Genomic DNA, 23231 nt, shown 5'->3' with positions numbered 1-23231 from the left:
GAAACTGAAACTCTTTAAGATTTTCAAAACAATTATACTTGCTAAGTGTCACTAGTGTGTGTGTATATATATATATATATAGAGAGAGAGAGAGAGATAAAGCATAATTTCTGAGTTCTTGCTCACTATTAGCATTTAGCATACACCAAAGTGATTTCTGGACAAAAGAATTGGATGTTCCAGAGACTGGGTGATGACAATAGAGGGCTGATAGTGAAAGGAGGCTGGGTTGAGAATTAAATTCAGCATTGCTGTAGTCTGTCTAGAATAACTCAAAATGTTGTTTTCAGCCTTCAGTTAAAGGCAACCTGTTCACTGAGGACAGTTGCTACTGTGCTCTCAGTTTTTATGTTACTTAGACTCGTGTATATTTAAAGAGATTTAAGCTACTGTTTGTATTTACACAGGTAGCTTCCTACTTTCAAGAGTAAAACCATAAGCCCCAAAACTATTGCTTGTTTTGAGGAACACATTCTGAATTTCAAACAGACCAATCAGAAAGTGAAAAAGCTGGTGTATACAAACATTTTTGGATCTGCCCTCTAAGACTGTCATATCTAAGCTACTCATTTCTACTAGCAGACAATATCAAAAGGTTATATTTCATAAGGAAGATTTTGAAATGCAGATTTTCAAATAATTCTCATTTGGGACAAAATGGACCTTCATTTGGAATAACAGGTGTGCGTGAAAAAGAAGATTCTCACACTTTTCTCACTTTTTGTTTCTGTCTTTTATTTCCCCAGTGGGCTGTTCATTGCAATGATAGTGAGCCTGCTCTTCCTTGTGCTGTTGAGGTTCACAGCTGGGGTTCTCTTTTGGATTTTCATCTTTGGTGTGATTGGAATTATAGGCTATGGTAAGTGTAATCTAGCCTGGGAGTCTGTTTTTTCCTTATGGCTTAGGTTTGGGAAAGGAAAGTCCGTAATTACTTCTCCCTGTTGTAAAGTTTATATAATGTATGGTTTTGGACATGGTTATTAGAGAAGGGCTTAAATGGTAGCAAAACTTAGTAAAAATTCAGCTCTGCTGGCACAACAGCAGATGTATTTACCTGAATTATCTATCCATGGTGCACTTTGTATTCATTTGTACTGATATTTCTTTTTATACATGTTATTTCATAGTTTACTGGTCTCACAGTAATGCGTTTTTTGTTTACCTGACGTGCTGAGGACAAAACACTTGGCTTGTAGAAGATTATTTAAAAAAAACACTTGTCTTTGCAGTCTTCAGAAATACACATTTAATATTGATTGCTTTTTAAAAGGCATCTGGCATTGTTACTGGGAGTATGATCACCTCAAAGGAATACCTGGATCTGACCTCACTGTTTATGATATTGGATTCCAGACAGACTTCCGAGTGTACCTACAACTGAGGCAAACGTGGCTAGCATTTAGTAAGTGCCCTTTAAAACTGATATCACTTAATAGATATTCAGGAAAATGAATCATTGTCTTGTTACATTGTCTGCCTTCTAAACACATCACTCAGAGAGGTAAGAAGAGTTATTTTTCTTTGTATTGCACAGAATACCTGTTTTTTGCTAGGAGGGTAGTAGATTTGGAAAAAAGTTGATGATGCAATTACACTGCTTATGGCAGTGAAAAACATTCTTTTGTATATTACGCTTCTTGTACTTTCTGTGTTCGTAATGGGCAAGAAGTTAGTCTTGATGAAGTTGCAAAAGGGCATTTTTCTCTCTCAGTCCACTTATTCTCAGAATAATATTCCCAGAAATAAGATTAATAACACTGTACATCTTTGTAGAACTCTTTATGATCAGGTCATTCATTTTTATTTTTAATTTTTTAATTATTTTTTATATTATTTTATTTTATTTTTTTGAGTCTGCTGTAAGACTGTGGAATGACCCTTCATAAATTTTGTCAGCTTTGTTTTCAAGAGTGCTTCATTGCCTTCTCTTACAGGGGCATGTGCACTTACTCCAGTAGAATTTTGTTTTAAATATAAGAGAGCTTGCAGCATTCACATCTCCCCTGGGAAGAAGGGATAGATGAGAGAACATATGTGTAGAAAATATAAATTCCACTGCTTCTACTACTCTTCTAGAAGGCATACAGATGCTTTAGCTGGGATGAGGAATGGAATGCGATCTAGATAAAACTCTGCCTCTCCCTATGAGTAGCTGAATTAATAGGATGGTAGTATTTAGGTTAATCTCCTTTCTTTGTTTTGTCTTCATTGGATTGTTGAGTTCATGAGGTATCTTTTTATGTACTGTTGAGACAAATCTTTCTTGTATGCTGTCTCTAGAGGATCTTATGATTTTATTATGTCATTATGTTTCCAACCTCTTATAACTTTCCTATCTCTTCTCCCGCCTGACTCTTAGCAACCAGTATGGAGTCTACTTGGAGGTCAATGTCACTTTCAGATTAGTAAACTAAGGTAGTCAGGATCTAAATTATTTCAACCAGCAAAGCAGTTAAATATCCTTTAAGAAAATGTGGGTCCTCTCAGTCCTAGTCTAGAACTCATGATGTATTAACATTGCTTTCTTTTTCTGTTTGTTTTTTGTTTGTTTGTTTGTTTTTGTTGTTTGTTTGTTTGTTTTTTAAATGGGACAAGTCTCATTAACTTAAAAGAACTCAAATGGAATGAGAAGTGAAACCTGATAATCTTTTCTTTCATGGGAACCTGTATTGAAATAGGTACTAAAATGCATGTTACAAAATCTTTGCTCTGAGCGCCACAGTGATTATTTGCAAACTGCAGTTCAGTGGCCAGAATGCTGGTGTAGATGTCATCTGATTGAAGCATCCAAACTTAATGGATATGTCTCAGAGTCAGAAGAGATGTGTTTCAGGACCCAGACTACCCCACATGAAGTCCAGTTATTTTTCTTTTTGCTGTAAGAGTATGCTTTGAGCTGACATAAATAAAAATTAGACTGAAACAGACTCGTGGAACCAGATCTGGTTAATGACTCAAACACTGCTAAAAGAAGAAAAGTTTTCGGGTATGCCATTCTGCTTTCAGAATTCAGAGGCAGTTCTTATGATTCCAGCAGTGTGACCAAATATTTTGTCCAAAAGTGTCCTATCCTGTCCTCTTTTTTCTTTTTTTAATGCAAAATTAAATAAGCTTCTACCAAGTTAATACACAAACAAAAGTAATGATTTAAGTGCATTTAAATGTTAGAAGAATATGCATAACAAAAAGACATTCTTCATGAAAAAATTAACTCATCTTTTTATTTTATTGCATCTAGATGCTGCAAACTGGTAGCAGTAAAGCATTAACTTAGAAAATACTTGTTTATGAAAAATAGAATTCATTAAGGATAAACTGTATTTAAGGTGAAATGTTGCAGTCATATTTAAATGGATGGTTACCGTAAAATGTTATCTTCCGTTTTTCCTCTAAAATTAGAAATGCTAATGTCTGGGTCCTACATTCTGACTAGTTCTGACTAACTCCCTATATGTAGAATTGCCTTATGCTATCATTAGAAAGCTGTGACATGGAATTGGCAATTAGCAGCAGTGAGACAGAAGGAGCTCTACCTCAGCGGAGAGTCTCATGGAGTTCATGCACAACAGTGTAAAATATAAGAAAGTTTTTAAAAGCCATTTACAAAGGCATTGTGTTCATTTGATTCTTGATAAATTTGATCTTTTTTTGTTGTTGTTGTTATCTACAGTGATAATACTTTGTGTTGTTGAGATCATAATCATATTGATGCTGATCTTCCTAAGAAATAGGATCCGGATTGCTATTGCGCTGTTAAAGGAAGGTAGTAGGTATGTTTGTCTGATTTTAAAACATTTTTTAATTTATTAAAATTATCTCTAGGGTATAATCTTCTTGAGCTTCATCTTGTACTACAAGGTTGGGAGTAAATGTGCAATACTGGGTTTGTTGAGAATAATGGATTGTAAGTATATGGAATGTTCATTCTCTGTTGATGAGATTTTGCTTATAAGAGCTTTCTGTCTTGCAATAGGACATGTCTTATATCTCAGTTCCTTGCCTTAGGTTAGCATACACACTCCTATGTGTCCTTAGTGCAAAAGGGTATATCAGCTGAAATGCTATGTGTGGTACAGTATTAATAGGAGCCTGGGAACCTATATCTGCTAACCTTGCTCTGTCACTGGATTGTCTCCAAAGTGCCATACTGGTAGTAGAGTGTTACAGTGGCTATTATTCAGAAAAGACTTCTGGCTTCAGTGAAACTTGTGTGGACATGCATGAATCTGCAGAGACTTCCATGACCAGACAGTGTGAAATGACTCAGTCCAAGACACTTCTTTTCAGATCTGAGCAGAGGGGAAAGCAGAGCAGGATGTGTTAGCTCAAGGACCGGGAGGCTTCATTTTGTGTTTCCTGAGATCTGCATAGACTTTGTTTGCAATGGTTCCTGTTTTATACAGTGCTAATGCTTAGTTCTTTATAAACTGCTTATGTAACAAGAGGGAAAAGGGCTCAAAAAATCAGACCCTTGGATTTCAGTACAGGTAGGTTTAAGGTGTGATTGACAACCACTGAAAGCATCTTCCTTGGCAGTAGAGCTCTGTTACTGGAGGTCATAAACTTAGATCTGAATATATCTATGTACGCTTTCTGCCACCTCTATTGGCACTGATTCCTCAGGAATCAGAATCTGATTAAGAAATACTGAAGCTCTGCATTCGGTCAAGTGCTTGTTTCTTTCTTATATTATTGTGCAAATAGGGCATAGCAGTTAAAATGGACAGAACTAAATTATACTCTTTAATTCTTATTTCATAAACGCAAGAACACTTTAAACTGTCTACAACGATTTTCTTCATAGCCTTGACAGTTAAGAGGATTTCAGAAATGTTATAAGCTTTCTGCTAAAATGGAGAAAGCAGAAGATGGGCTTGAACATGGCAAATAGATGAATGTAACTATACTGGTGCCAATGAAGTGGAGTGGTAGAAATGCTGAAGTAAAGATGCGAACACAGTACCTGCAGAATTCTGAGGTCCTAGTTCCAGATTGCGCTACCACCATCAACAAGTAGCTGTAACTAAAGAAGATTATACTAGGAGCCGATAAAAAGCTTGTTTCTTAAATTGTTGTAACTTACTGATGTCTTTTATTTCTTTCATAGGGCTATTGGCTATATAATGTCTACACTGTTCTACCCAATTGTCACCTTCATACTCATTGCAATTTGCATTTCCTACTGGGCTGTGACAGCTGTGTATCCTTCTGCCTGTAAACCTCTGTGGATAATGTTTTTCTGCTCTAAAAGAGAAGATCATACACTGTGATATCACCTGACCAAGCCAGTATCAAGAAGCTATTTAGTCACCTATCACTTGCTGCACTGATGCAGGATTGTTTCTCCCTGCACATTTGGATGCAATGTATAGTTTGGACAGTGGGCTTAATTTCTGCCAAGGCAGTAAGAATCATGTAAGACCTTGTAAACTGCTTAAGGTTGACTTTAACAGGTGAAAAAAAGTCCTTAGCGAAGAGGGAATGTGGCATTTAATGTGCTGCATGCTCTACATGCCTGATGTTAATGGTCTCAGCTGGGGAGGTTCCAGGTGGTCTTTGTTCAGGGAAGTGTAGGAGAGGAATGAGAACTTACAGTGCATGAAGTTCTCTCAGCCACCTCCTGGTAAAGCAGGGATACGACAAGGTATTGGAAACAGGAACATTGCTTTTTGAAAACAAATTTTTTTCTTCTTTCACATATTAAGAAGTTTGAGTATTGTTGTTCATGACAGTGTTTATTTGTCCTTGTGCTCTGCATCTACTTTCATCAAAGAAGAGCAGTCAGAGAACCACTGCATAAATTGCCTTGCCATAGGTAGATGTGCAGGAGAGAGTGAGGCTACCTTCAAGGTTACTGCAGAATCACAATCACAGAATTGCAGGGGTTGAAAGGAACCTCAAGAAATCATTGAGTCCAACCCACTGCTAAAGAAGATCTAATAGATTGCACAGGTGAGCGTCCAGATGGGTACTGAAAATCCACAGAAGGGAACTCTACAATCTCGCTGGGCAACCTCTTCGAGTGCTCCCTCACCCTCACTGAAAAGAATTTATTCTGCATGTTAGTATGGAACTCCCTATGTTCAAGTTTTAGGCCATTACTCCTTGTCCTACGCATCACCAGGAAGAGCCTGGCCTCATCCATTAGCTTCCTTATCTCCCTTTAGATATTTATGAACACTGATCATATCTCCCCTCAGTTTTCTTCTTCTCAGGCTGAAAAGACCTAGATCACTCAGCCTTCCCTTGTAGGGGAGATGCTCCAGGCCCTGTATCTTCTTTGTGGCCCTCTGCTGAACCCCTTTTACGAGATTCTTGTCTTTTTTTGAACTGGGGAGCCCAGAACTCTACTTAGTGTTCCAAATGTGGCCTCACGAGGGCAGGGTAGAGGGAGAGAATCACCTCCCTTGACCTGCTGGTTGTGCTCTTTTAAGTGCACTCCAGGATACCATTGGCCTTCTGTCATGGAGTTATCTAGATCAGTACCCTGACCACCATGGCACACTGCTAGCTTATGGCCGACCTGTTGTCCACCAGGAGGTGTAGCTCCTTTCCAGCAGGTCAGCCCCTACACTTCCTCCTGCCCATTCTGGTCAGGCTTTATAGTTCAGACATGGAGTTTTGCTTAGTTCTCTGAGTAATGAGAATGTTCTGTCATGTCTTTCAGACTTTTATATACATACCTGCATAGCAAAAATAATGTTTCTGTTAACTACACAGGTTCTTTAGTGCTAGTGATTCCACACTGCAGAGTTGTAAGTTGCTCAAAGCCTACAGTTCTGTGATTCCTCCTTAAAACATTTCATTAAGTTTTCTAGCTACATCAGGAGAACCTGTGTATAAAGTAATGGCCAATCAAACACTGTGCAAGTATGCAAACCTGACCTGTGACCCAGAGGTAAGTGTATGTAATGTCTACATATAGCAAAATTATTTTTAAAAAAAAAAAAAAAGTAAAAATAGTAAAAATTGCTATGAAATGCAATGCTAGTAGGAAACATGCATATTTTAGAAGAATTGTTCTTCATGTTGAATCAGCAAATAGTGCACTTCAGGTAACACTTCTTTGTTCAAAACAATTTACAGACATAAATAATTCTTCTGAACTGTCAGGTGGATATTAATGGTTCTATTTTACAGGGTGAGAGAGAGAGAAATACAGATTTATTTGGAAAGTTGTTTTTACATTTGTAAAGTTTCTATTTCATTGTCTTTGCTTCATTTCAGTTAAAATGGATGATTTACATAAGGTGATTTGGTCTGTTTTCAAATAAATAGTATATACTTTTTTACCTGGGTATGTTGTACTTAATGAAACCAAAGCAGTATCTGTCTCTTAAAAGGAGACTCCTGAAATTCAAATTCCATTAATTTTTGTTTTAGGCAAGTGATCAACAGCCCTGTTTGCTAACTCCATAGTTTAAAGTCAAGCATTTGCATAAGGCATTAGCATAAATCCTTTAAATATGTAAAAATGTTATGTACGTGCTATTGGAATGCAGTGTTGGATAAGTTAATGAAACATCAAGCAGAATTATATGATGCTGTATTGCCACTGAACTAGAGATATTCTCCACAGAATTCATTGCGTTGTTGTTGTTTTTTTTCCTTTCTATACAGACATTTAACACAACCAATGTAACGAAATTATGCCCAGGTGCTCAATGTACATTTGCTTTTTATGGAGGAGAAAGTCTGTACCATAAGTACATCTTCATCTTTCAGTTAGCCAATGCCTTTGTCTTTCTCTGGCTGGTGAACTTTGCAATTGCACTGGGTCAGTGTACCCTTGCTGGTGCCTTTGCCTCTTACTACTGGGCTTCTCGAAAACCAGCTGATATTCCACTGTGGCCGCTCTTCTCTTCATTTGGACGGGCAATACGGTAAGATTGTGAAGCTTTATGTGAGCCTTGTGATTTATTTAATAAGTGTTCTTTCTAAAGTTAGGGAAGCCAGATGGAAAATATAAACTGAAAATGATTAGCCAGAAAGTGTATTTTTTATGGGGATCATGAATCCAGTAGCCCAGCAGGGCAAGGCAGCTGCATCTCGATGCTGCAAGGTCCAGCCCCTTACAAGGCTGAGCAGCTATTCCCAGTAGATGCACACACCCAAACACGTTTGCAACGTATACATATACAGCTGGCTGTGCAGGTTGACCTACATACACACAGAGTAGTTGCATGAACACCAGCAGCCCCAGAGGCATCAGCCTGTTCCCTTCTGTTCGAAATCCCTTACTGATCAGTTTGGAGGTCTCCTTTTACTTGCCTTTAATTCTTCCTTGAAGCATCTCATAATCTCTGCTTCCCTTGCAACCCAGTATATGTTCTATACTCCAAGTCATTCACACCCTCCAGTCTGAAAGGTGCTCAAGGAAGTCAATTTTTGCTTACTCAGCTTGATGGGCTTTACATCTGAGCCAAGGGACTGATGGCTCTCTTGGGATTGGCTGTCCTTTCCTCTGAGAGCCTTATTTGGGTTCCCCACCTGCCATTGTGCCCCTGTGCTTGTGGAGGTGGGCTTTAGGTGGGACAGTCCTTCTCCTGTTATGGGTCTGGGTGATGCAAGACAGAGCATTGTTCAGAATGTGCACCCTACTGTTTTTGCTCTGTGTTCTGTCCTGTGCCCTAACCTCCTGTCATTAGAAGCTTAGCTTTTCTCATTATTAAAAGTGTGGTGCTTCCTGTCACCTTAGGGGATGCACTGATTCAATAAGTGCATAGCTGACTAATAGAAATTAATGAATACACACATTTTAAAAACCTGGGTATAAGATCAGTGAGCTCATAATAATTTTTTGATACACAAAGCCTCTCTTGACTTCATGAGATAATTGATTGACACTTCAGCATACAGATAGGTTGCTATAATTATATCTCCCATGGATACTCTGCCCAAACTGGCACTGACTTTATTCAGGAACAGTTATGTCTTTTCCAAAACTACACAAAGGGCTAGGTTGTGCTGGTATGGAGTGCGTGTTCTGTGCCACTATGATTAAGATAAAGTTTTGATAGAACTAATGTGAATGCAACCATTAAACAGCATTTGTTTTGTTTTAGATACCATACTGGTTCACTGGCATTTGGAGCCTTAATTCTTGCAATTGTCCAGCTGCTCAGAGTAATACTGGAGTACTTGGATCACAAACTGAAAGGTGGGATTTATGAATCGGCACCAGGTTATTAAAAACTCCTCAGGTAGATTATTTCCTTCCTTTCCCCAGGCAATTTTTCAGGAATGAAAAGTGATTAATTCCACATTAGTATTAGCCATTGCAGTTCTATTTGACAGTCATTGAATTCGTTATGATTTGCTGAAATTGAGTAAATTGGATCTTCAATGCAGAGTTCATGTGGGACATGAACCTCGTCTGAGATCTATTGAGCTAAATGTGGTTAGGAAGTAGAGTCTGTACCCAGGAGAAAAGAAATAACGTTTCTGCTTTTGCCACAGTTTTAAGATTGTTTTCTCAGTATGTTTCTGTGTTTTGAAAACTCTTCCTAAGTTCTGTCTGTGATATACTTCTTCCTTTCCTTCAGGTACACAGAACTCCTTCACTAGATTTCTACTCTGCTGCCTCAAATGCTGTTTCTGGTGTTTGGAAAAGTTCTTAAAATTTATAAACAGAAATGCCTACATCATGGTATGTGCTGTCTTTGCATGTGGTCTCCCCTATCTGGGACACTAAGATACCCTAGCAACTACTAGTTGGTAAACAGCCAGCAGTACTAGAATCTGCTGAATAAATAAATGATTTATGGGAGTTTTCAGGAAATGCATGTGGTGCTACGATGGAAAAGTAAGATTTTTTTTTTTCCTTCTTCTAAGCTATGCCTTTTCTTGCCTGTCCTTGTTCATTCTCCCTACCCTACAAAGAAAAGTGGAAGGGAATGGCAGCGCTGGTTAATTTCCCACTGTGATTCAGCAGCTGGAGTCCTACTTCAACAAGAATGCTTACTTGTTTTTTATTGCATGTTGACATGACACTTCTGCTTGGAGGCAGTGTTTGAATAAGGAAGTCAGAAGGTGTGTGCTTTCTTTATTTGCTCTAGGTAGACAAAGGCACAAATTCTATTAGCAGCAGCAGTGATGTTACTCTAAAATAAATCTTGTTGTTTTAGCTTCTGGAAGAGAAATCCCAGATTGTCACCTAAATATATACATGTTTCACCTTGGATGTTCTGACTTGAAATAATTTAAGTGACTGAATGCTAGTCACAGGCATTATCTCAAAGTAAGTGGTACTAATAGGTCAATTTTGGCCCATGTTATTGTTTCTGAACGTCTTGTTCACAGCTGACAAACTGACTGCACTCCAGAAGAGCTTTCTAGACAGTACCAGCTTTATAGACGTTATTCCAGAAAGGTTAAATGGTTTTGTTCCCCTATAACTTCAGTGGCCATACTTAAAGCTTACATAAAACCACTGACTTTGATGCCGATATTGCTGATTTCTTTTTGAGACAGTCAGGTCCGAGTCATTACCTAAATGGCTCAACTCACCTCTTCAAGCACCTTTTCCATTGGCTATAAATCTGACAAGAACAGCTAGTGAAGAGAGAAGAATCCCTCAACACGTAGTATTTTTTGCTCTGTTTGTAATACTAAGTTGTGACCTTTCAGGTGGCAGATTTGTAAGGGGTAGCATGCTCAAAATCAAGTGATTTGGTGAGAAGGACGAATGATACTTTGTCACAGTCTGATGGGAAGCATTGAGAGGTAACAGGTGACTGGGAGAAGTGCTTTATGTTCATGGTGGTGTTCCCAGGCCATACACTAGAGGGAGCTATGCATTACATGCAGTGTGATTCCTAAGTTCAAGAGGGTATCCTAATCATTTAAAACACTTAACAGGGCTGTTATTTTGCAGATTGCCATATATGGTAAAAACTTCTGCACCTCGGCAAAGGACGCATTCTTTCTGCTCATGAGAAATGTGGTGAGGTAAGGGGCCATCTCCCAATCCTTGGAAATGTTAGGATTTGCTGCAATTGCACTCTGAAGACATACTTCCTTCCTCTCCCACCTCTGCTCCAACTATTAATGGTTCTGTCTATAGACATGACCATCACTTCTAATAGCCAGTTTGTAAACACAAGCTGTCTGGCATAGTAACCTATACAAAGTTGATCTAATTTAACTGTTTTGCTTAGTTTACTCTTTTAAAATCCTAAGCACATACTAGATATTAATACTGCCTGTAAGTAACCAATGGAAGCCCTGTGTGAGAAGATCTGTGGATAAAAAGCAATGGGATGTGCATAGTCATGGAATCATAGAATAGCTAGGGTTGAGAAGGACCCTAAAGCCCATCCAGTACATACCGTCCTGTTGTGGGCTCATTGTCTCCCCCTCAGTCAGGTTCCCCGGGGTATTGTCCAAGCTGGCCTTGAACACCTCCAGGGCTGGGGCATCCACAGCTTTTCTGGCAATGTATTCTAGCATCTCTCTGCTTTGTGAGTGAACATTTTCCCCTTAGTGTCTAAATCTCTGTTCTTTTAGATAAAAAGCCATTTCCCTTTGTCCTATCACTATCAGACCATGCAAAAAGTCAGTCTTCCTCCTTATTGTAAGTCTTTTAAGTATTGGAAGGCCACAATGAAAAGGTGGCTCCACAGAGCCACCTTTTCTCCATAATGAACATAGCCATCTCCCTCAGCCTGTCTCCAGGGGAGAGGTGCTCCAGCCGTCTGAGCACCCTCCTCTCCCTGCTTTAGATGCCCTCTAAAATCTCCACATCTGTTTTTTTTCTGGAGGACTCAGGCCTGGAAACAGGACTCCATATGGGATCTCATGAGGGTCAAGTAGAAGGGGACTATGACCTCCCTTGTCTACTGTCCACTCCTGTTTTGATGCAGCCCAGGATACAGTTGGTCATTTGAGCTGGAAGCACACGCTGCTTGTTTATGTTTAGATTTATGACAGACTGACAGATTTACTGTCAGTTTTTCTGTCTGCATTCATTCATCCCTGACTGTCCCTCTACTTTGAGACCTCCTACTTTCAGTTTTATACCATAATATCTTAAAATAGCTGTGTGGATTTGGCATGCTATGGAATCATGGAACGTGGCCAGATGGGACCAAGCAAAAAGAGGACCAACCAACAATCTACATAAACACTGCTTTTTGTTATGGTATTTATTTTGTCTCTTTTGGGCTAGCTTATCTGTGACCCTAATAGAAAGTCTGAAATAAGAATGTTTTGACACTTTTTTTTTTTTTAATTACCAACAACAGCAATAAGCAGCCCACAGACCTAATTCATTAAGGCCTAATTCAGCAAGATGCTTGGTCTGTTCTTTTGTTTTGTTTTGGTTTTTGCCTCACTGTATTAGGCTATAATGAAGTTTGTCTCAGTATTGCTTTTCTACATTGTTACACTGTCAGTCTGTGAAACCAACAGAAAAGAGCTTCCATAGATGTCATGAAAAAGAACACAAATTTATGTTGTGTGATAACTGTATATTGTTTGTCCTTTGCTGAACAGAGTTGCAGTTCTGGACAAAGTTACAGACTTTCTTTTATTCCTGGGGAAGATTCTCGTAGCTGGTGGTGTAGGTAAGATAACTGATTTTTTTTTTTTTTTTCCAAATTCCTATTCACTGTTACCTACAAGCATTCCTCCTATATTCATATAAGCCTAGTTAACAGTTAAGAGGTTCTCCTTCATCTGACTATTGAATTTATTTTATTTTTTCTCACTTTTTTAATTCCCTTTGTGGTTATGACAGCATCTTTTCTGTAATTGCTTTTATTAGGCTGGCAGGTGTTGCTAGCAGAAGGACTTCTGCAGCCAAAGCATTATAGCTGGATCAAATCAAATTCATATCCACTAAATCAGCCGTAATCTGTTCTCCCTCCCTGAGAACTGAGCAGACATACTCATGACATTCACCTGAGAGCAGACTGCACACATATGAGAGGAGGCAGTGCAGGTCTGCAAGAGATGGGCAAGAAGTTGTGCCGTATTCAGTCCCATTCAAAAGAATCTCCAACCAAAAGTAAAAGAAATAAGATGCTTTTAATATCCATATAGTTTTTTCTTTGCTGTCAGTAGATATAAAGGAATATATTTTTGGTATTTCATGGCTTGAATTGATTTTTTAAAAAACGAAACACTTTCAGAAATTCAGGTTGGTATTGTTTCCTGACAGCTTATCGAAGTTGTGACAGCAGTTTCAAATCACTGTTTGACTAATAAGCGTATTTTATATTCTGTGTACTTTAAAAGATTACTAGTGAACAATATTTTTAGTAGAAATTGAAAAGTATTATCAAGACCAGATATAATTTTTTCTGTCGTTATTATGGGATGCCTTGCAAGCTGGGGCACAAAACTGATTTGGAAGGTTTTTTGAAATGTAAGCCATGAAATACTGAAACTCATTCATGCCTTATTTCTTTTCAAAAACAAATTATTTTGTCTACTTCCATTTTAAATTAACTGTTCTGTTCTAAATCTATTATTGTGTACTTTACTAGTGCTGCCATTTATTATTTTTTTTAATATGAAATAGGTAAGAATTTCTTCAAGCAATAAAATCTAAAGCAGGATTTTGCTGTCTGCTATTATTTTAAGGGGAAAAAAAAAGTCCACCCAGCCATCTTTGTTATTATCCCACATTATTGTCTTTTTCATTATTAGTTATTCATTTTGAAATTAATTCCAGTAGTGTGATAAAATAAAACAACTGTTTAAAGTCTTTCTTGACCTATGAATATCATTATGGTAATTGATTCATTTACGTCTCTCTTCTGTTCAGAATACGGATCCAGGAGATAATTAGGATGGAATAATTTATTATTCACAAACTTGTATAAACCAACCTTGGATCTACTGTGTGTTGTTTTTGTCACATCCCTTCTTTAGGTGTTAAGAGATATGGTTTAGTGGTTTGTTGTAGCTACAGTAACGGGAGGACGGTTGGACTAGATACTCCTGCAGGTCCTTTCCAAACTTGTGATTCTATGATTCTATGACATCAGTTACCCCAGGAATTGCTAATCTTTTGTGCTCCTTGCAGGTGTTCTTGCATTCTTCTTCTTCACACAGAGAATACCAGTCTTTGCCCAGGAAGCACCAGCACTAAATTACTACTGGGTACCATTGTTGGTAAGGCAACCATCTAATCCCCTGAATACAGAAGGCAGCTCGAGGTGTTTAGATTAGTCAGGGTGTGTTCTGGTAACAACAGCTTCTGTCATGCTCTTCAGAGAGGAGTGATCTAATATATTCTGCTCCTCTGGGTTGCTCAGACAAAAGTCACGCTGCAGCAACTCTTCACCTTCTGAAAAAAACGGTTATAGATTTTCTTTGTTCAGACTTCCCAAACAGCAAAGGCTGATTGTGAAGCACCAATGACACTGTGACTTATAATGAAAAAAGTCTGTGATGTATCACTTCTTGCTTCTGTAGCCCATGTAGACTCTGGAACAACTCCAGGGTGAGTTATTGCTTTGAGATTACTGTCTCAAAGGAGTTCAGAATGTGCTTGACAGATTCTCCATGGAGGTTGAAGTGGCTTCAGTTTGACAGCTGAAAAACTACTAGCTACTGCATGCAGTGTCTTAAATGTCTAATCCCTTTCCACAGCATCAGTAGCATCTGATAGAGTTAAGGAGATACAATTAAATCTTCCAAAATTAGCTTAGCAGACTAAGCTTCTGACTTAACATCGCCACATTGGTGTCAAGCTAACGTTTTGGGTTTTATTGTGGTTTGTCTTTTGTAGACTGTCATTATTGGCTCCTACCTAGTGGCACACGGGTTCTTCAGTGTCTATGCAATGTGTGTTGATACACTTTTCCTCTGCTTTTGTAAGTACTGAGTTTTCTTTTATTAACATCTGCAAGTCACAGGAGGAGTACAAAACTACTTTGTCTGTCCCGTACAGAATTCCATTTACATGCTTGGAGATTGCTTGAGGAAAAGTACTACTTTGCTTTTCAAACTCACTCTTCAATACATGCTTGAGTGCAGGAGTGTGTCTCAGTTTTAAAGTAACAGAAGAGAGCTGCAGGTCACATAGATATCTGGCTGTCTGGGAAACTATTGATCATGGCCTGAACCTTTGACTGACCACCTGAGGCAAGCAATGAGTCAGCCACAGGAGCACAGGTGAAGGTAATTCAGCTGTGCTACCTGAAGAGATGGAGCCTGGTTCCATCTCTCTCCTAGATCCCATTTAAGGGCTGACTGCCACTAAGGAAGGATCTTTCTGGAGATCACTCCTTTGTGGAGTTTACTGTGCGCCTTCAACATTGGTGAGCGTTTCCATTTGTTATAGATTATCTTTCCATCACAGTAACCTTTCTTAACCAAACATCTGTTTAACCTTTTGTTTACTTAATGGCTATACACTGGCTTTTCTTTTTCAGATGTTCTTTATCTGTTACTAACAGTTTGCTTCTGAGTGCTTTGCATAGAATCCTGTACAACAGAACTTTGATCTTCTTGTTAACAGCAGTTTTTTTTTGGTATAAAGGTAGCCTGTTTTTAAAAAAAGAAAAGAAGGAGGGGGAAAAAAAGAGAGAACAAAGAAAGTATTATGCTGAATTAGCTTCAAATTTGAGTAGAACACCATTTGAAAAACTGTCTGTCCTTTGTACCCACCAGTGTGGTGTGCTCGAAGGAACTACTGTTCAATTTTAATTTTTTCTTTTTAATTTTTCACAAAATAAATCATTTGATATCAAGTTAGGACATCATTATAAGAAGAGGATGCGTTTATTACAGAATGCATTCAATTTGCTGGGCTGACTGAATTAAAGAAATAAACATACTGTTTTCTATGGTTAAGTCATTCTGGTAGGTCCAAGTGAAAGTTGGCAAATTTTTAAATGCTAAGGTAACAATGAAATAGTTATAATCTTCATCTGTCACATACACAGTGGATCGCTACCGTAAGATGAAGATGGTAGTACCAATTCTTTTAATGACTGCTATATAACGGAAAGCATGACATTCTGTAGAGTAGCTGTATTTCATTTCCTAATTCTGTGGAAATTCAGAAGTGCCCCCATGGAAGGAAACAAGTAATTGTGCTGGTGCAGATGTTTAGGAGTGTGGCATGCAGATTCTTGGTTCATCGCTGGCAGAAATGCACAGCTCGTAGTGGTGACTGTGTTGAAAAACAGTGTTTTGTAGATGAGAATTTTCTGTGTTACTGTGCTTTTAGTGTCTGCAGTAGTTTCCAAGGAAATAATTGGAGGCATTACTTTTGGAGCTACCTACTTTTATAACCAGAAACTTTGCAAAATTCTCAAGAAAACTAAGTCTATTTCCAAAGTGTGTGATTAGTCAGTTGACACTCTGAGCTCCATCATCATTAAGCTCTTGTACTGTTACTCCCAGGTGCCCCTTGTACTACTGACTTTATGCTTGCTTCAGTTTCTGCCTTCACTTGTTCTGTGTGAAGGATGAAATAAAATCAGCAGTACTCTGCAAACCTGTCATTCTAAGGCTATACCACTGGTTCTTCTCAGTACGTGTTCTGGATTGTTTTATACGATTGACCAAATATACTAAGAATTTCCATCTTTTCTCATGAAGTTTGCGTATTGCTGATTGTCCCTGTACATTTGAAAAGTCTGTTTTGTGTGTGAGATACTGACAGACTAGTGTGAAACAATAGGGTGTTTTTAAAAGAGCTTGTGGACACACATTTAATATGTCCAAAGACACTTTGTCAGTGCTAAAGGTACTAGCAGATATCCATCTAACACTACTAATAATCATCCAATAAATAAGTTAAAGTGAAAACAAACACATAAATGGTTACTCAATTTATTTAGAATAAGATGCAAATGAATCAAACTGATAAGTTTAGAAAGTTGATTGGCATACTCAAAACTAACAGATTTTCATCTTAATTTACTCCGGGCACCTATAGTTAATTTATATTCATGGTGTATTCTGTCATGGAGATGCATAAAGATTTGCTTTCTCTGGCATCTTTGGCCATTCCATACAACTAGTGCTTTCTTTTTTGGCTTTTCAGAAGCAGCTGCCTGCTTTTGCAAGGCTGCAGTTGCAGTAAACCCGCTCCACTGTACGCTCTTTCCAGATTGTCCTTCAGTGTGAAATTGTTCACCTGTCTGTGCAAGGCATTTACCACAGATTGAACCCAGACCAGCGATGTATGCACAACCTTCTGTAGGGGGGGGGAAAAAAAAGGAATACAACCATCTCATTACTTTTAATCCATGTTTGTTTTACTTCCCATGCTTCTACTTGGTATCCTACAGTAGGAAATACTGTAGGTTATTGTGCACTCACAGCATTAACTTTTTGGAAAATTTCATCTCAAGCAGTGAAAAAAGGTCCAGTTGGAAAAAGTACTTACACCCAAAGCTAACTCTGGGTCAGAATGTCAGGCTGCTTCAGGAAAAAAGTGGCCACAAGCATGGAGGCATTGTGAGTTCCTGAAAACCTTATTTACAGCACTAAGCCAAAGAAATGCAGAATGAAAGGGATATATCATTGTCAATTTAAAATAATTAGTTGTGTGCCTCTACTTTATGTGAAACAGTGTCTGGCTTGTGGACAAGAAGTTGTTTTATGGTGTCCTTCAGCAGTTTAACAATTCAGCTGCGTTCCCTTGAGAGTTTTTAAAATGTTGATTCTTTTGCTCTCTCCCTTCTTCAACTCTCTCTCTCTCTGTCTCTCTCTCATGTGTGTGCTTGGTGTTCCGCTGCTTTGCTGCATAAATTCAGGTGAAGACTTGGAAAGAAATGATGGATCTACAGCAAAACCCTACTTCATGTCAGCTAGCCTTCACCGAATTCTAGGGAAGAAGGAGCTAAGCCCTAAGAAGGCAATAGGATAACATGCAATAAGCCTCAGCATCAAAACAGCGTCACTTTTAAGCAAAATGTGTATAAATTAGGCACAAGTAAATACTGTAAATGATGCTTCTGGTTAATGAGTGATTCTTTTTTCCTCTTGCTTACATCTTTAAGGAATCAGCAACATTGATAATGTTTTATTAGTTTAAAAGCTTAAGCTAACAGCTGTGAAACAAGGCCACATTTTAGTCTATAGAGTGCCTATGGAAAGAAAAATGTAAATTTGAAGCTTTTGTAAGTCTACAATAATGTTTTAATAACTTTTTTAACACAGGTTGCTGCCTTAAGCAACAGCAGTTTTGATAACATTTCTTTTTATAAGTGTATATATTTGTAAAAGATATTCAGGCAATTTTTTGAAAGCACTATGTGTAACCTAACTAGCCATAAAAAAAGATAGTTTGGGAGTCTCTAGTTAACCAGAGATGCTACTAAATTTGTAAATATGGTGCTATGATTGTATTTTTTGTATATGCTGGTTGTCAGCTATTTAAACTGTGATTATACATGCATTAAGGGTTCCCTACTCTAAAAATGTAATAACATTTTAATCATGTTAACAACTGTGTTCTAAGAAATGATGATACTGAAGAAGATAATGTAAGAAGACTACTCAGTCTTCTGTTGGTACTGCTTAAAGTGAAGTTTTCTTTGAGTTGTGCTTAAAAGATGATATAACTGAGACAGGATCCTATGGTGCTTGAAAAAGTGACTTGTGGTTCACACAGATGAAGTTTTGTCTGGTCCAAGGTGGCAAAGATATCATTTTCTAGCTGATGTGTAAGAGGCAGATGCTTGCATTAATGTCCCACCCTTAATGAGTCTTTGTATTCTGCATTATGAGGAAGTTGAGCTGCACTGAAAGGAAAACAAAATGCAGTATTGGAAGAAAGCCTTGGCTGTATACGTACACAAGGATCTCCATTGTGTCTGCCTAGTTCAGAAAGGCTTCCGAGTAGTTACTGCAATGGTAGTGTGGATTCTGAGAGCCAGGGAGTGCACTTTATACAGGTCTCTGGTCACTCAGTGGCTTAAACAGTAAGATAGGAAGATAAGATATTGAACTTGAGTCCGCTCATGATGCAGCATTAATTAGCTACTGAAAGAAGCTCCCAGAGATTTGGTGTCCTCTTTGATTATTAAGATTATTGGTTGCGAGAAAGTATATTGAGAAAAAGCATATTAACATTCTGTTCAGGTCTGTGAACCTCCCTTTAGTAGAATTGTTGCTGGGGCTAGTTACAGCTCTGCTCATAAAAAATATCTTACACTGTCTACAGAGTACATTTCCAGTTTATTACTTCCGTGAGCTGAACTAAAAAGGTTTTAATGTTTTAGGACGTAGCTACACTAAGGCATGCCCCTAGTTTTCATGGATTCCACAGTACTAAATGAGGTATTCTGTTACCCACTTTCAAGAGTAGGCACGTGACGTAGCTCTTCTAAATCCATGACAGGAATTCAGCTGCGTAAAATACTTTTCTAGCCCAAAGAGTCTCTTGCTATCACAAAGAGAAAGGCAAATTCTTTTCCAAATGATCTGAATTCTTTTTTCTGGAGAAAATTTACTGACAATGCATGTTTCAAAGTGGTTTTTGCTCTCTGACTTAGGGCTTCAGATCGTGATAATTTGAATCACAACGAAGATAGAAGAACTATCCTTTATGCAATAGGTCTGGGGTTAATGCACGAGTGTTATCACCTACCTGCTTGAAGTCATGGGCATGATAGGATCATAAAGTCCTGTGAATGGAGGTACAAGTTGCAGGATGCTGGTATGAGTTCTCTGATCCAGCAGACACTGTAGCTCTTCCCCCTGAAACATAAATGAGTGGTTTGCTTTTGGACTTAAATAACATAAAGGCATACAGTTTGCAGCTGAACTAGTGACTGTGGGCACCTTCTGTTTTTGAGAACCTCACTTGAGACATTAGTAACTTGACTTTCAGAAAGGGCTGAGAAACATAGCTTCTGAAAACTGACATGGTTTTTGTCTTCATCATCTTTCCTTTCTCATCATATGTGTGGCAGTGAATATTGAAATCCCTTTTTATTCTCATGTCATCTGAGAATTAAGCCAATAACATTATGGGCATATGTCACTCTTCTTAGAAATCTCATTTGTCTGTGGTTACGGTCAGTGCTCTACTTATTATTATCTCTTAACTACCACATAATTAGTTTGCAGCTAAAGAAGCTGCATTGGGTAATCTGTATTTCTCTATGGACCCCAGTGTCTTTCTGGGACCTCAACTGAAAAAGCTCATTTCTGAATACAGTGTGCTTTTTTTTATCATATGAATGTAACCATAGAGTTTATTAGTAATAAAGTGTAACAGAGTAGTATACAGTTATTTGATTAGATGACTTTTGTAACAAACCTATGCATTTACTAAAGGAATTTCTAAAAGTAAAAGTTTTAAATTGCATTATTATTTATATACAGTAAATATATATAAATGTGTATAAATCTCTCCACTCGCTATTTTGTGAAAATAAATTATTTAGAATGTAACTCATCATCATTTCTGAGAAGAAAACTTAAAAGCCATTTTATGATATAACTAAGAGAACTGTGAAAATAAAAGCAATACCGTATGAATTTCGTAATCAATAAACAGAATAAATAAGTAATAATGATTTAATAGTAAAATTGGCTTAAAAAAATAAACTACCGTTAGTAATAAAAGTCAAAATTATGGCAAGTATTTACTTGGAAAAAATTCACTTAAAACTTTTAAGACTGATTATAATGGCCCCTGATTAGTCCTGTGTACCTGTGTCCAAAGATTCACACCACAGGTACTAGTGGCAACATCTGTGGACTTGGACATCTCCCTTGTTGCTTAATTGAGTATAAAATTTAAAATTCTGTTCCTTGCTTTAGAGTGGGAAGTGTGGTTAAGTATAACACAGGTTATGTTTTCTTTGATCCTAAGCCAGCAGGACTTGGTGATAAAATTTCCGCTCTCTCCATGAGGCACAGGGTACCCCTGCATAGTACCGGGCGGTGTGCTGGATCTGCTTACAGTCGGTAAAGGACAAACTGGTAGAACCTGGAAGCCCAGAAGCTTCTCGTAGTGCTGTTGTGCGTAAGGGACTCAGCAGGTGGTGGTGGGATTTCTGCCGTCCTACCCAGCCCCAGGCTGTGCATTTCTGGCTAGAGGAAGAGCTGGAGAGATGGGATGGCTATGAAGAAAGACCCACTTATTTCCATAAAACTTATTTGGAAGTTCTTGAACAAGCAGAATGTAGAAACTAAGAGATACTAGAACATAGTCAGTATCGTAGCCATGCAATACATTTGCTTTAGTTCTGGTTTAATTCATTGTGTCTCCCTGTAATATATTAATGGGTGGCTTTTATTTGCATGTCTTATACCAAAGTTTTAATGTCAAGCCTTCAGATTTTGTAAAGAAAACTAACAAAAAATGAACCTCCTCCCTCCGCTTCACCCCTTCTTCCCTCCTCCCTTCCCCTCCCCCAAAAAAAGAAATGGAATAAGATTATTTTCCATAATGAGTTTTGTTTCCAAGTAGTATTCAGCAGTTGGTTGTTGTGGATTGGGTGCTATGAGGATGCTGAGTAGTCCTTCAAACATCACTGTTTAAATGACAGATGCAATATGTTACTGTTGCACATTCTGCAGTAGGCTGGTAGGATGATCTGGCAGCCATAGCGTCACGCTTATCCTGGGAGGGGTCACTAAGTGTGCTAAAATTGGTTGACATAGAAGTGACTGTAGAAGACTGTCCTCTGTGATGTGGAATGTCCCTTTGACCAATCACTTGTTGCTCAGCCTGGACGTCTGCGTCCTCTGACAAAGTGCCTTACCTGGCTGTTGTTTTACCTGGCTTATATCTTGAAGTTTATTCACATCACATAAATGACACAACAGATAAGACTAGCTGGTCGAAACAGTACTTTATTGAAAATTAATTGGTACGGAGTTTAATTGTAGAAAAGAAATGTTAGATTTATTTAAATTGCATAATGCAACATGCACCTTTTTTCTGTTGCTGTTGTCAGATCATGGAAGTACGCTGTTTGGCCCAGGAGAAAACACGTGGCGATTGTGCTGTTGCAAATAATTAAATAAAAACCCTGTCAGAGCGTTCCATTTTTAGTGGTAGAATTCTTTATCACCTTTGATTTCTGGGATAGTGGACTTCCAAGTGTGGCCAGTTCTGCCTTTGCTGCAGTGTCCTTGTGCACTGTGGCTGCGGGGAGAATTCGGCCACCGCTGCTTAGAATAAAAACAGCTGGGAAATGCATCTGGTACTACTGCAGTGTGTGTGTGTGTTGCTCACGAGCATAAAGCTCATTCTCCATTTTAAGACTGATAGTTTGCTATTCGGGAAGTGTTTTATAAATGATTCTAAATTTTTTATCTTTTGATACAGGTGACGATTTTTGAGGTAATAAGTAATTTGTACTGCGCTGTAATCAAATGGGAAATATAACTGCTTCATCGTGTTTAATTAATATTAATAGTGCTAATATTTCAATTGTCTGTTACGTTGTTACAGAAAGTCCACAGGCATTTGTCCCACATAACAAGGTGTAAAACCACAACAAAGCTCTCCGAGGATTAAGAGATGGAAATTACTGTCTGTTCCAATAATTAATGTGATTGTTAAAGGTATATTATTATTGTGCCAAAACCAAATTAACACGAGCACACGGCAGTTTGAGCTCTAAAACCTGTTCGCTTCTGCTATGCAGAAATAGGAACGTATTGTTAAAATACTTTTGGTAACTGAAGTGTTTAATATTTGATTTTGTTGTCGCTCACTGTTTGGCAGCTCTTGGGGATTGTTCTAATAAAGATTTAGATACAAAGCAGAGTGCGTGTCTTCGTGCCCAGCGCTGCGCTCGGCCCTGCTCCGCCCGACGGCGCCGCGATGGAGAGCGGCGGGGGGACCGGGGGGGCGCGGGGCGCTCTGCGCGAGCCGAGCTCGGCCGAGTCATGGGAGCAGCGGGGCGGCCAATGTGGGACACAGACACGGAGCTGCGTGGCCTGAGGAGGCCGTGCACTGCTGCTGCTGCTGCTGGACAGCCGGGAACTGCTGCATTGGCGTTAAGGATTTGCATTGCTTGAAGTGCGTAGAGATAAAACGCGGCTTTTTGGTTGGACCTGTTCAGAAATCTCATTTCACCAGACGAGTTTAAATCAGACGAAGTCAGACCCTGTAATTTGGTTTTAGCAGGCATGCCAAAAGTTGTGCTTTTCTCCTGTCCTTGTGTGAGCAGGTTGGGTGAGCCCTCGGCTCGTGCAGGACGTGCTGCTGGAGGCGCTGTAGCTGCACAGACAGTCCTGGTTTCTGTGTTGGCCCTCTGGTGTAAGCAGAGGAGGAGGAATGGGACTGCTGGTAA

At 38.6% G+C, this 23231-nt stretch overlaps 1 protein-coding gene across 1 annotated transcript in view; it reads left to right on the top strand.

Moving 5' to 3' along the window:
* Window positions 1-22699, top strand: part of SLC44A5 (solute carrier family 44 member 5) — a 53192-nt gene extending 30493 nt beyond the window's left edge. Inside the window, exons 10-22 of the mRNA XM_072343052.1 lie at window positions 747-859; window positions 1271-1402; window positions 3671-3770; window positions 5108-5200; window positions 6811-6898; window positions 7621-7883; window positions 9066-9160; window positions 9546-9649; window positions 10877-10950; window positions 12496-12566; window positions 14033-14121; window positions 14741-14825; window positions 17724-22699. Of these exons, the coding sequence (XP_072199153.1) occupies window positions 747-859; window positions 1271-1402; window positions 3671-3770; window positions 5108-5200; window positions 6811-6898; window positions 7621-7883; window positions 9066-9160; window positions 9546-9649; window positions 10877-10950; window positions 12496-12566; window positions 14033-14121; window positions 14741-14825; window positions 17724-17836 (1420 nt within the window). The 3' untranslated portion in view covers window positions 17837-22699. The remainder of the gene's footprint in view (window positions 1-746; window positions 860-1270; window positions 1403-3670; window positions 3771-5107; window positions 5201-6810; window positions 6899-7620; window positions 7884-9065; window positions 9161-9545; window positions 9650-10876; window positions 10951-12495; window positions 12567-14032; window positions 14122-14740; window positions 14826-17723) is intronic.
* The last annotated feature ends 532 nt before the right edge of the window (window positions 22700-23231 follow it).

The sequence above is a fragment of the Excalfactoria chinensis genome, chromosome 8 (assembly GCF_039878825.1).
Source record: "Excalfactoria chinensis isolate bCotChi1 chromosome 8, bCotChi1.hap2, whole genome shotgun sequence".
Classification (NCBI taxonomy): domain Eukaryota; kingdom Metazoa; phylum Chordata; class Aves; order Galliformes; family Phasianidae; genus Excalfactoria; species Excalfactoria chinensis.
Note: the sequence above shows the minus strand (reverse complement) of the source record. Positions and strands in the feature narration are given on the sequence as shown.